The 12,207-nt window shown below is 39.1% G+C and overlaps 1 protein-coding gene across 4 annotated transcripts in view; it reads left to right on the forward strand.

Annotated features, from left to right (window-relative positions):
- PREX1 (phosphatidylinositol-3,4,5-trisphosphate dependent Rac exchange factor 1) overlaps positions 1-12,207 on the forward strand; it is a 121,066-nt gene that overhangs the window by 79,871 nt on the left and 28,988 nt on the right. For all 4 annotated transcript variants that reach the window (XM_071447050.1, XM_071447051.1, XM_071447052.1 and 1 more), the window contains exons 12-18: positions 306-409; positions 1,092-1,141; positions 5,204-5,279; positions 7,550-7,622; positions 8,898-9,040; positions 9,659-9,751; positions 11,859-12,007. In XM_071447050.1, coding sequence (XP_071303151.1) covers positions 306-409; positions 1,092-1,141; positions 5,204-5,279; positions 7,550-7,622; positions 8,898-9,040; positions 9,659-9,751; positions 11,859-12,007 — 688 coding nt within the window. The remainder of the gene's footprint in view (positions 1-305; positions 410-1,091; positions 1,142-5,203; positions 5,280-7,549; positions 7,623-8,897; positions 9,041-9,658; positions 9,752-11,858; positions 12,008-12,207) is intronic.

A 12,207-nucleotide genomic window follows, 5' to 3' on the forward strand; every position in this document is an offset into this window, starting at 1 on the left:
AATGTTTAGTGATTTTTGGGATTAATTTCCTGCCACCAGCATGCTTCTGCTTTTGGAGTCGCAGGGTTTTGGGCAACTGCAAAAATGGCTGTAAGTGCTGTGAAAGCTATTGTGGGAATTTGCAACACTTTGTTCAAAACTCATTGAGAAAGGTCAGATGTTCCCAATTCCCTTCACTAGGACTGTTTCCAAAGACTTACACGTAAACTGAATTTGATGTAAAATTTTAAAAATCCAATTTTTACCAACTGGCCTATAAAGAACATGGTGGGGACAAAAGACAAATTATCATGCTGATATTTTAGTTTCAGATAAGCACCAGTTTAAGAATGAACAGGTGATGTACAGATTTCGCTATGACGATGGAACATACAAGCCAAGAAGTGAATTGGAAGACATCGTCTCCAAGGTTTGCTTTATCATTCTTAGTTAGAACTTGTGTAATTTGCTCTCCCTCTGAATGTCATTGACCTGCTGTGTGGGAGATTGCCATTGCTGTTGATCTGTGTTGTTTTGAGCTGTCCATCCTAATGCCAGAGGAGACGTTCACATTAGGGAGAGGAAGCAGAGTTTAGCAATGAACACCAATACAATTGTGACTGCACCCAAGACTGCTGATTGCAATCCCAGTAGAGTAACTAAAGGGTTTAAAACAGTAGGTGGTAACACTTCTGTGGCAGATCTGGGCATTATGGTTCAGGGGGATGGAAGAGATCAATATTTAACTGTTCCTAATAACCGTTTGTCAAGTGAGTTCTGTTGATGCCATATTTGTCCGCATACCTTTTAATAAATTTGATTTTTTTCTTATGGACATTGGTTAATGGGTTAATTGTGAGGAAGGATTAATGGAGAAAATGTTGGAATGGAGGTGATTAGAGGTAAAAACAGATTTCTGGCTGTTGAAAGCCAGAAAGGAAGGAAGAATGTTTGACAGAGAAGCTAAAGGAACTGTTTTGAATATCAATATTAATAAATAAAAAATTCCAGCTGAGTAGAGACATCAGTGTCCAGGTTTTGTTAGCATTAGCCAGTCAGTGTTTCTTTGAAAAGGAAAAAGCTGCTAACACTCTGCATCTTCCATTCCTCAGGGAGTGAGGCTGTACTGCCGACTGCACTGCCTGTATACTCCAGTGGTCAAGTAAGCTCCCCTTTGTGATCCCTTTGTATTTATTATCTGGCTTTGTTAAAAAGATGACCTTACTATTGAAATCTTTATTGTTTCTTACTATAAGCAATAATTTTCTGAATTTTCTTGGCTCTTCTACTGCCCTTGATCTCCACAGCTTAGATCTATAGTTGCAGTGCTGCTGCTAGAGGATGTTGGAACTGGGGATTCAGGGAGAGTGAGCAGCTGGGCATGGTTACAGTGGCTCTGATTCAGGGCAGATGTGGTGCCCCATGTGGTGGGGATTGTAGTTACTGTATTATTTGGGTTATAGAAAATGTCAACAGATGCTGAAATGATGTAAACAGATTCAAGTGTGGTGCTAGGATTCTGTCATTCAGAGCACCCTAAACAAGCAAAAGCCAGTCTGAAGCAAAATAAAAGCTGAAGCTGTGATTTGAAAGAAACCCTGAAAGTTTTGTGTGGAATCTTAAGAACTTGGCTCTGTATAAAAAACTGCTGAATAATTGAGGCAGTCTGCAAATGCTAGGTAGCTTTTCCCTGAGCCCAGGAGATGATTTTCAGGTGTTGTTTACCTTACTGCGACATCAGATGAACATTTCTGGCCTATACTGGAAACCACCCTGAACTCTGTAGTTGTTCTACAACTGCATGGAAGATTAGGCATTTTCACTTAGAAGAACTTAATTTTTTACAAAGAAAAAACTGATGAGAAAGAAAATACATCTAGTGGAGATGGCTGGATTCCCAAATTCAGCAAAACTGACCTCTTGTCCATGAGTTGTACAACTGAATTTTCACTGAGAGAGGCCACTGTCATGCTAAAAGGAGCTGCAATGATAGTTACAGTTTATAAGTCATAAATTTGCATCATTAGAACTCTGGATTTTTTCCCAGAATAACTGTTCTACAATGGCACAGATTTCACTTAGCCCACAAGGTGTGGAGAGAGCAGGAAAGCATGATGCTGCCAGTGGCAGACAAAATGATTCTGTAGATGCACATGTGTATTTGCAAGAACACATTTCACCCCAAAGACGGCAATTCATATGCAGAGCAGAAATGATGGGATGTGAAGTTCAAAAAATGTCCCTGAACTCAGGGTACCCACAAACTGAAGTGGACCGACTCTAATGCTTTAGGGAATCAGTAAGGACAAGATAACTCCCACAGGCCCATCTTGTGGTGTTTTATCAATGTGCTGTTTTTGTAATAGCTTCCCAGCTGGAGAACTATTAGGATGACTTCCTATATCAGCATTGATCTGTGCTAGTGACATTGTGAACACAAACTGTGTATAATCAATGAAAGGTACCAGACTCTCCGAAGTTTTAGGATCCTTCTGAAGTTTTAGGATCATTCTCTGAAGTTTTAGGATCCTTCCTGCCTTTTCTCTTTCTTATTCCTTCTTCCTTTTATAGCCATGTTAGAAAACCTAATCTCTCAGGCTGTCCTTGTTTTGTCTTCCTATCCTGACTTCTTGCCTCTGACAAGCCTCACCTTAGCCTAAGGAAGATAGCTTTTGCCAAGTTCATTGCCATTGCTTTGTGCTGTGCCTTTGGATCACTGCTTTATCTGGCATCTTAGGACTGCTGATCATGCTGCCTTTTCTGGTGCAACCTTCCTTCTAGAAAATTGGCAAAGCTGCTTGGAGTAGCAGGTACACGTGCCACAGGGATCTGGAGGAATCATGAATTCAGAACTGTTTTATTGACAACCTTGAGATACAATTCTATTTAGTTTTATTCCCTGGAAGCTTTGGAGTTTCTAGTAGTCTTTGCCTTTATATTTTTCCTCAAGTTAAATCTTGACACCTTGTCACTATGACATGATGTACACCACTGGAAATAAATCATGCTACTTTGGGGATTGAAGTATAAGAAGTAAAACATTTTGAAAATTCTGAATGTATCTCTGATGTACTTCTGGGAAGTTGTGAGGTGAAAGAACGTATTCCCACTTATGTATGTGATGGACAATATGTCAGTGCCTTGCTGGCTAGACCCTGTGAAGAATATTCTATTCCTCTAGTTTCTGTAAGGCAGCAAGGTTCTGCCAAAATTTCACTGGTTCCCACCTCTGTATTTGGCTATTCACCTGAAGTTCATGGTTCTGGATAATGATCTGTCTTTCATGTTCTGCTCCTGTTCAGGGTAGATTGAAAAGGGGAGAAAAGAGAGTGAGCTAAAGTTGATTCTGACCAACACTGACCTGCAAGCAGGGAAAGAGTGGGTCTTGGACCAAGATTGATGGCAGCTTATCAAAACTGTCAGCATCTCTAGGAAAGTTTTGAGAGTTACTTCTCGTCTGGAACTCCCTACTCATTAGTGCTCAATCTTTTAATGTTTTCCTTTATTGTGCTGACATTTCAAAAGTACACTTTCCCAAGATGAGAGTGTGAGAGGGGAAATCTGCCCAGAAAACTCCTACAGATTTGTGCTGTGTTGAGCACATTACTGAGAGACAAGTTGAAAACTGTGTGTAAGCACTGCGAGGAAAGCTTTTTTTCCTGAGGACACATTACTGGAAATGCTGTCATGTTTTGTTGGTTTTTTCCCAAGCTCTCAAAGTCCCACTTTTCTTTCTAATTTCTCACACCCTGCATTCTGCAAACACCCAGACATTTCTGCTGCATTTTTTTACAAAAGCCAGTCACAACATATTTGTATCTGTAGATAATTAGTAAAAGGAACAGGTTTGGGTAGGACAGGTTTTAGATGGTGTTTGGATATTCTATTTTTAGGAAAAAGGCAGATTCAGATAGTGTGGTGCTAATGAAAGAGGCTGATTTGACAGAACTGAAGAATAAAGCCTTGTCTTGGCCTGCCTCATGGATCCATCCAGGCTGTAACACAGCCTCAGTGCCTGTGCTTCCTTCTACAGTCATGCCAGCTGAGCTCAAGCTTCAAATACAGGGACCACCCGAAGGCTGAGAGAGGAATTAATTCTTCATACCCACTCAGCATTTGGCCTCTCTACTGAGACTCTCAATGAGAGGGAGCCAATTAATGAAAATTAATTGTGGTAATGGCTTTTGTGATGTGGAACTAGGAACTGTATCAAGACCATGAAACTTAGTTCACATGGGCCAGTAAACAGCCTTGAAATTGCTTTTATGATCTTCCAAACTGGATTAAATCCGGTGACCTTGGAGGTGAAAGGTGTTAAAGCCCAATGTCCTAAGCCACATCTGCCTCTTGTATTTGTATCAAAATTCTTTAGAAATACTTCACAAAAGGCTAAAACCATCAATGATCTCCATGTTTTTGAGAAGAGAAATGGAAGAAAAATGCAAAAAGCATCACGTTACAATAGGTTTCCTTTTTCTTCTTGAAGGAACAGTGCTGCTCTCTGCAAGGGCCAGGTGTGAGCTGCTGCCAGTTGTGTTACAAGAACTAAACACAACTCTTCTTATTTACATGACTGAAATTATCTAATTCCATTGAAGGATACTGCATATTATATTTATGTCTGGCTATTACATGTTATTTTACTAAAGGAAGTGAAATCTGAACATGTGTGTAAAATCTCTCTTGACAAAATAGACTAAAAGCTGCCTAATTCCAGGAGCCTCACAAAAAGGAGGCACAGAGGGAATGTGTAGAGTCCCTGTCTATGAATATACTAATAGGTAAATGCTAGAAAAGAATTATTGAAGCTTATAGATGGGACTGGTACTGAGTCAAAAGATATAAGCTGGACATCAATGGATTTTGGATGATTTCCAGGCAGAAAAGTGTGATTTTTAGTGGGACTGCTGGTGGCAGTATTGTAACCTGAGTTACAGCAGCAGCTTAGAACATCTGTGAAAAGAATCTTCTGATTGCCTCTGGTGGGAATGTGAGCTCCCTGAAGATGGCTTGAAACAACATCTAGAGAAATTTTAAGTAACACTGCTTTGTGTTGATCTGAAGTGTCTTCCTAATTCAAGCTGCTAGAGAAGTTTAAAACTTTCTACAGAGAAAAGATGGCTGGTTATTAGTAGTAGGTCACAATAGTATATATAGGTTTAGAGAGTAAAAGAAATGTATACCTTCTTGTCCTGATTTTCCCTGAATTCTTTTTCTTAATTAGAGACCGTGACTACCACCTAAAGACATACAAGTCAGTAATCCCTGCAAGTAAACTAGTGGACTGGCTTCTTGCACAGGTAAGAAAAGTTTTAAGATACTCTCTGCTAAGAAACACTTCATAATCCTAAAACTTTCCTTCTTCAATTTATCAGGGGAAAATTTAAAAGTGGTTTGGTAGCTGCTCTTACCTGTGTGCATCTGCTTTCTTTCCTCCTCCCAGGGAGCTATCAACAGTCTTGGTCTGAGACCATCTTAATTGCTGGGTTTACACATCCCAAAGCATGTCATCCACCATGATTAGGGCTTTAGACATCACATCATTACCAAAACTAGACAGAAGTAATAATAATTTAATGGTGGCAGTAATAATAAGAGTAATAGTAATGTGCTCTGGACATGCTTCTTCACTGTGGTACTGACTGTAAACTGTTTCTGTAATTCTGATGACTCAAGTGGAGAGACTGTATGGAATAAACCTAAGTTAGCACATCAAAACTAGTGTATCAAGTTTCACATCTAGTTTCTGTATGAAAAGGTCAAGACACATTTTGTCAAGATTGATCATTGTAAATGGCTCTATTTTCTGGAGGTTTTCATTACTGCCTTTATTGTATTTGGACAAATACCTACATAACATTTAGAAGTACTTAGCAAGCTGAATAAATTAAAGCTGTATTTTCTAATTAGAGAATGCTGTTTTGCTAGGGAAATGTTCTGAGGCCAAGCTGACTTCATAGGAGTAGCCAAGTCTAGTTTGGACCCTTCCTGTGCAAAGATTTTATTGCCTAGAACAAACATAGACTGCTAAAGGTTTAAGATGGTAATATTAGAAGGCATTTCTCCTCCAGTTTATTTACAGTTGAAATAATAAATTGGGATTTTTAAATCCCAGTCTCTGTAAAATAAACTATCCATTTATCCCATAAAATAACACAATGTGAGTGTTAAGTGTCGTCTCATGACAGGATGTTGAAAATGAGAGAAGACTTGTGAAGACTTGAAATTAGTTCATAATAAAAGTTAAACTTTTGGTTTCTTAAAGCTATTTTCTTGTGTGATTACATGGTCATGCAGTTCTTTCAGAACTGCCTTGATGCCTTTTCTACCAAGACAACAGTATTTAGTTGTTAATTTGTAAATATTGTATCTTTTTTGCTCTCAGCCTCTTTAACAAAAGCTAGTGGTGCTGTGGATTGGCCAGAGCTGATCCTGTTCTATCCTGTCTTTAAATAATGCTGATACACCATAGTGATGCCAGCATTTGCTTGACAAATAACTACTGCTCTCTTTCGTGGCATTTGAAGTTGGACTGATGTGCTGCTGCCAAGATCAGAGTGTGCTTGAAACGCTTTGTTTTTGCTTAAAACCAAGTCAGTACTCTAGCCTGCAGCTGCTGTGAGAGCTTTCGGGTGTCGAGTTCTTCAGATGGAGGGGAGGAAAGGTGTAATACTGGTGTAGTATACAGCTTCTTGTTTAATAGGACTGAAAGTAATACACTGAAATTGCTCCTGTTGCCAAAGGAGCAGGTGCCCTCCCTGATGGAATCAGCTGAGCAGCTGCTCTCACTGACATAGCAGACACCAGATTCCCCGTGTCCCTTTGCTCATCTCGCATCAAGGAGCCAGTGTTAGCAATCTTTGTAAGACCACTAGGGCCTTCTGATTTTTAGGAGCACTATTTAAAACTTACTTGTCTGCCTAAAAAGTACAACCATGTTTGTCAAGTCTTCACTTGTGGCTGCAAATTAGCAGATATATTGAGAAAACTAGGCATTTCTTGTCTTTAACTGACTTGTAGATATAAAGCTTAAGGCTGCTGTTTCAGAGAAGTCTGTAAATTTGCAAGTCACCCCTGGTACCTGTTTTGAATGATTACACTCAAGGCTTCAGGTAGTGAGAAACAGAAGCGTTTGTAATCTGCTATATAAGCAAACTGCCACTGTAGTTTTAACCTGTCCAACCTTTGGAGTTCACATACTTGGCCTTTTCTCCCTTCAGCTGAATATGGATAGGATCTCTCAACTTCAAAGGAGGAGTTTTATTGTCTGTGATTAATGAATGGGTCCTGAAGTCCACCACTCTGATTTCAAATAAAATGTCTTTACATTGAGGTAATACAGTATCTTTCCCCAGTGCTGGTCCTTGATCCCCTGGCTCCTGTAGGAGGGAGAGATGCTGTCTGGAGGAATGAAAATGTTTGGGCAATGGGATACCTGTTTTAATGGCTTGCTATTGTTCCCTACACAGATCATCCTGCTAATTTCAGAGCTGCAAGCTATGTGCTGGGGAAGGGGGAACAATTTGTCTTAGAAAGTGGTCCGAGTGTAACGTTATTCTCCTGTTTCTAGGGAGACTGTCAGACTCGGGAGGAAGCTGTCGCCCTGGGTGTGGGACTCTGCAATAATGGCTTCATGCATCATGGTAATGAATCAATTTTGCATTCCCCAGCAAATGAAATGAGCTCTTACTTCGGTCAGATTAGCTATTCGAGCCCGTGTCATACATGCTGTATACACAATTTGCAGGCATTACTGCAGGTCCTTCTAGAACACAGTCCTCAAGCTATTACATGGCTAAGCTTGGTGCCTTCCCAAGGGAAGCCACTTGCTGATAGTTATGGGAAGCACTGAAGGGATTAGACAAGCTAGAAGGAGCATGTTTTTTCACTGCATCTCTTCCAGAGCCATGTGAGCAATGCACAAGCCAAGTGCTGTTCTGAAATATCACCAAAAAATGTCAGCTGTTAAGTAAAATTGGCTAGTTCTTGCCTCTTAGATAACAAACACAATCAGTGCTGAGGCATCCAAATCTGAAGTGCCAAATTGCCAAGTTAGACATCATCCATCCTCAAACAGGGGAAGTAAACAAATCACATCTGTATCTGTATGAAATAGACCCTACAAGTCCTAAGAGTAAACATAGTTTATCAAATGAAACATTCAGTTTTAGTCATAGATAACATTTGCTCACTGTATTTTGAATAGTGTTTCTGAGAGCAGATTATTGTAAATAATTAAGAGACCTTCCATAGTAGTTAATAATAATGTAAGAATAGTTGGGGCCTTTTTTAAAGAATTTGGTCTGTTCTGAGCCCGTGCAAACTTATGGCATTTATTACATTCTTTGTCAAGGAAGACCTTTGCATAAGTACATGTTGAATGTAGGAGTTGCTCATCACTTGCTGCTTTTATTTGAAGGCCTCATGTCTCATATTTAAAAAACTGGTAAAGAACATTTTCATGCCTTCTAGAATTTTGTGGATCTCATTTCCCTCTCAATTATTTTTTTACAGTTGAGCCTTAGTCTATGTGGACACCTTACATTTTAAACCGCCCCTTTACCTGTCCTTGCTCCTTTTGTAGTTTTTTAATATTCATTTGGATGTGGGAAAGGAGCATGAGGCTTTGAGTAGCATCTTCCTTCCAAGAGGTTCTTCAGCATTTTATATAAATTCTGCATGCCAGGGAGGTTGCATCATGTTATGAGCTACTATGCACTGTCAGGAAAATTCTGGTCCTTAAACACAGCATTAGCTTAAAAATACAGAGCTGAGGAACTGACTGATAGAGATGCATCAAGGTCTGTGTTTTGTAAAGATGGGGGAAATATTTAGAATTTCCTTTAACTTTATCCTCTGTTTCTCTCTTTTTTTCTCCATGTAAATGCATGTATGTATTTCATATATATAATTTCCAGTCCTGGAGAAAAGTGAATTTAAGGATGAATCCTTATATTTCCGCTTTTATGCTGATGAAGAGATGGAGGGCACCAGTTCCAAGAGCAAACAATTACGTAATGACTTCAAGCTTGTGGAAAACATCCTGGGAAAGAATCTTCTGGTAAGAAATATGGCAGCTGAATTTAGGCATATCAAAGCCTCCAGGTTTTTAAATGTCTATTTCACAAAAGCTTTTAAAATTCAGCAGAAGAATCTGAATGCTCCCTTCAAATGTAAAGTGCAAATTGGAGAGGAGAGGTAGTCCAGAAATTTTCCATTGAATCTCAAATATGAAGTGATAAATTTTGGGTTATGGAATTCATTTATGAATTCCATAATCCAAAAATGAAAGATCTGTTGAAGGATGAAGGGCTAGGAGTTAAAATCAAATGCAGTTTCTAAAAGAAGAGTTGATTAACCATTGGAAAAAACTCGCAAGGGTGGGAATAGATTTTTCCCTTCTTAAAGACTGCCGATCATACCTGAGTAACTCTGGAAAATCTGCTTTAATATATATTAAGGGATCTATGCAGAAATAACTAAGATGAAATTTTATGGCTCATGTTTTGTAGACAATCAGACCAAATGATCTGGTAGTCCCTTTCCATCTTAAAACAGATGTCCAGATCAGTTGTGGATTGTAATGAAAAGTCTAATTTCTCATCTCCAGTCTTCACCTTTTCTGTGAACTCCGTATTTATGAAGCATAAATTTGTGTAAATATTGTGCTCTGTTTAAGATTTTACCAGAAGAAGATGACTATGGATTTGACATAGAAGAAAAGAACAAAGCAATTGTGGTGAAGTCAGTTCGACGAGAGTCTTCTGCCGAGGTAGGACCTCACATTCTTATTTTGGTATCTAAGAATGTTTCAATACTTAGAAAAGTTACCAACCATCCTTTTAAAATCTGTTTCCTTTAAAGGCAGCTAATAGAAGAGGGCTGTCTTCTACAATTCCTGGTAATAAGCTGTTTCTGTAAATTGATACGTGTTTTGGCATTACTGTGGGACTTGAATTATTGGTGATAGGATGAGAGCAGTATCTGTGTGATGATAGCTTACCTCAGGTTCCTTAGCAACTTTCATTTAAGGAGGGAGGGAAAGTAACATTCTTTTGGGATAGCAAAGATGTTTAATGGGGAAACAGGTTTATTTCAATGGAAGCTGTATTTTTAGAGATGTGTTTTTCCCTTAAAAAGCATGCAGTCATTTCTCTCCATGGTATTTTTTGGGAGTTCTACAGAATATATTTGCTTCATTTCTTTGAAGCACATAGATGGCCCAAATGTCCTAGGATCTGAGTATTTCTTCATCACCCATTTTGCCCTGCAGAATTCTTATGTGAAGCACAGTGTGATCTTCCATTTACCAAAATAAGGCACAGATACACTGCTGAAGATAAGAGAGGACTAAATGACTTGTCAAGGGTTTCACATTTGCACACAAGACAGAGCTTCTAATTAAAAGTCCTGGACTTTTAATTAACTATTAATTAACTTTTAATTAACTATTACAGAATTTTTGAATGTCAGCGTTAAAATTTTTTGGTTACTCCTTTGGACTTCAAATAACTCCTGGATTACTTGCTTAATGGAAATAGCTGAAGTGGATGGATTGGTTTTAGCAAGTTGAAAATGTCTCATGGGAAGGAATTTTGAACTGAAGTTGAGTGTTAGAATGAAATTATTTCAGTATTCCTGATTCTCGTTTCATTTATGGTCAAACCTATGCTTTATCTAGTGCTCAAAATCAAGGTTGGCCAAAAATGTTATTAATCTAAACCTGTGCTGTGAACCATTGCCTGCCAGATAATCCTCTGCCCCTTTTTTGGCTGGAAGCTTGGGGAATAGCCTGCAGATCTATTGTGTTTGAGGAAAATGGCAGCACACCATTTTCTAAGGAATCTTTTTCTTGATCTTTCAAGATAATCTTTGACCATGAGCCCATCTTTTGAATTTGATCTAATAATACTGGTCCAACAAAGAACTAAATCTGCATCTTCCTGAGCCAGAGTCTCTGTGAGACTAGTGTTGTGTGGACCTCCTTTTTCAAGTCAATCAACTTGTCAGTGGATTCCAGGCAGAACACAAAAGGGTTTGCCACATTTAGAAGGAACCTCAACTGCTGAACCTTGAAATTATATAAAGTAATTGTAATCTGGAAGGTTTAATAATTTTTTACTGCTTCCTTGATGCCTAACACCTAGTCCAAATGTTGCTATGTTACTTTTTAAATGGTAGACATCATCAAGGGGTATGTTTGAGGCTATTGTCCAGTGGGCACCATAGGGGATCTCAGTCTTGTCATTGCATTTGTGACCATTGCCAAATAACTAAAGTTAGGTGCAAAACCTAGGGATTAAAGTCAAAATCCAATGGCTTTTTAAGCTAATGAAGAGCTAGTACTTCACTTAAAGCAGAGACAGTTCTTATCACCACTTCAAACCAGGTTACATTTACTGACTGGCTATAGGTTGGTTTTGCAAGGCTGATGGCTGAAAACTGTCCACAGCTCCTGTGCCCAGGGTCTGGGAAGTCAAACTTCTGCGTCTCACTTGGTATCACAGCCACTCTATCATGGGGCCCTAGCTTTCAATTGTGTCCCCCCACCCCTTGTTTTTTTATAGTCTCCTATTTTAATAGTCCGTTTAAAATTTGTAGCAGAAAAGTAGTAAAATGTATCCATTGCAAACTAAGGTACATCTGTAAAGTGGCATATTTCTAAAGATACTGGCGAAATATCTTTTTCTTCTGTAAGTGCAGAAAACTTTAAGGGGGAGTAACAAATGACTTGATGAACCAATACTACTTAGAGGGTATTCCATGTGAAAATAATCCAAGAAATGTCCATAAGTAGGGAACAGTTGAACGTTAAAGCCTGAGCTTTCAGAGTTGCTGCCAGTGATCCAAAGTGCTCTTGGTGTTTGTTCCCTTTGCAGATGGCTGGCCTGCAAGCAGGAAGAAAGATATATTCCATCAATGAGGATTTAGTATTCCTACGCCCGTTTGCTGAAGTGGAAACAATCTTATCCCAGTCCTTCTGCTCACGAAGGCCACTTAGGCTTCTGGTAGCCACCAAAGCAAAGGAGTAAGTGCCAAGATGGGCAGAGAGAAAAGATTATTGGGAAATGTCAGTTACTAAGTAGTACTTCTACAGTTGTAGTGAAACCTGTGTAAACACTTCGCTGTGCAGAAGCCACTCAATAGGAAAGCATGACAGAAATGAGAGGTACAAGAGTCACGGCTTGTTTTTAGTGATGGCTCCTGGGCTGCTAGGAGAGGTTGGCA

Source organism: Agelaius tricolor, unplaced genomic scaffold (genome assembly GCF_023055355.1).
Source record: "Agelaius tricolor isolate 1412-34295 unplaced genomic scaffold, bAgeTri1.0.p SCAF_23, whole genome shotgun sequence".
Taxonomy (NCBI): domain Eukaryota; kingdom Metazoa; phylum Chordata; class Aves; order Passeriformes; family Icteridae; genus Agelaius; species Agelaius tricolor.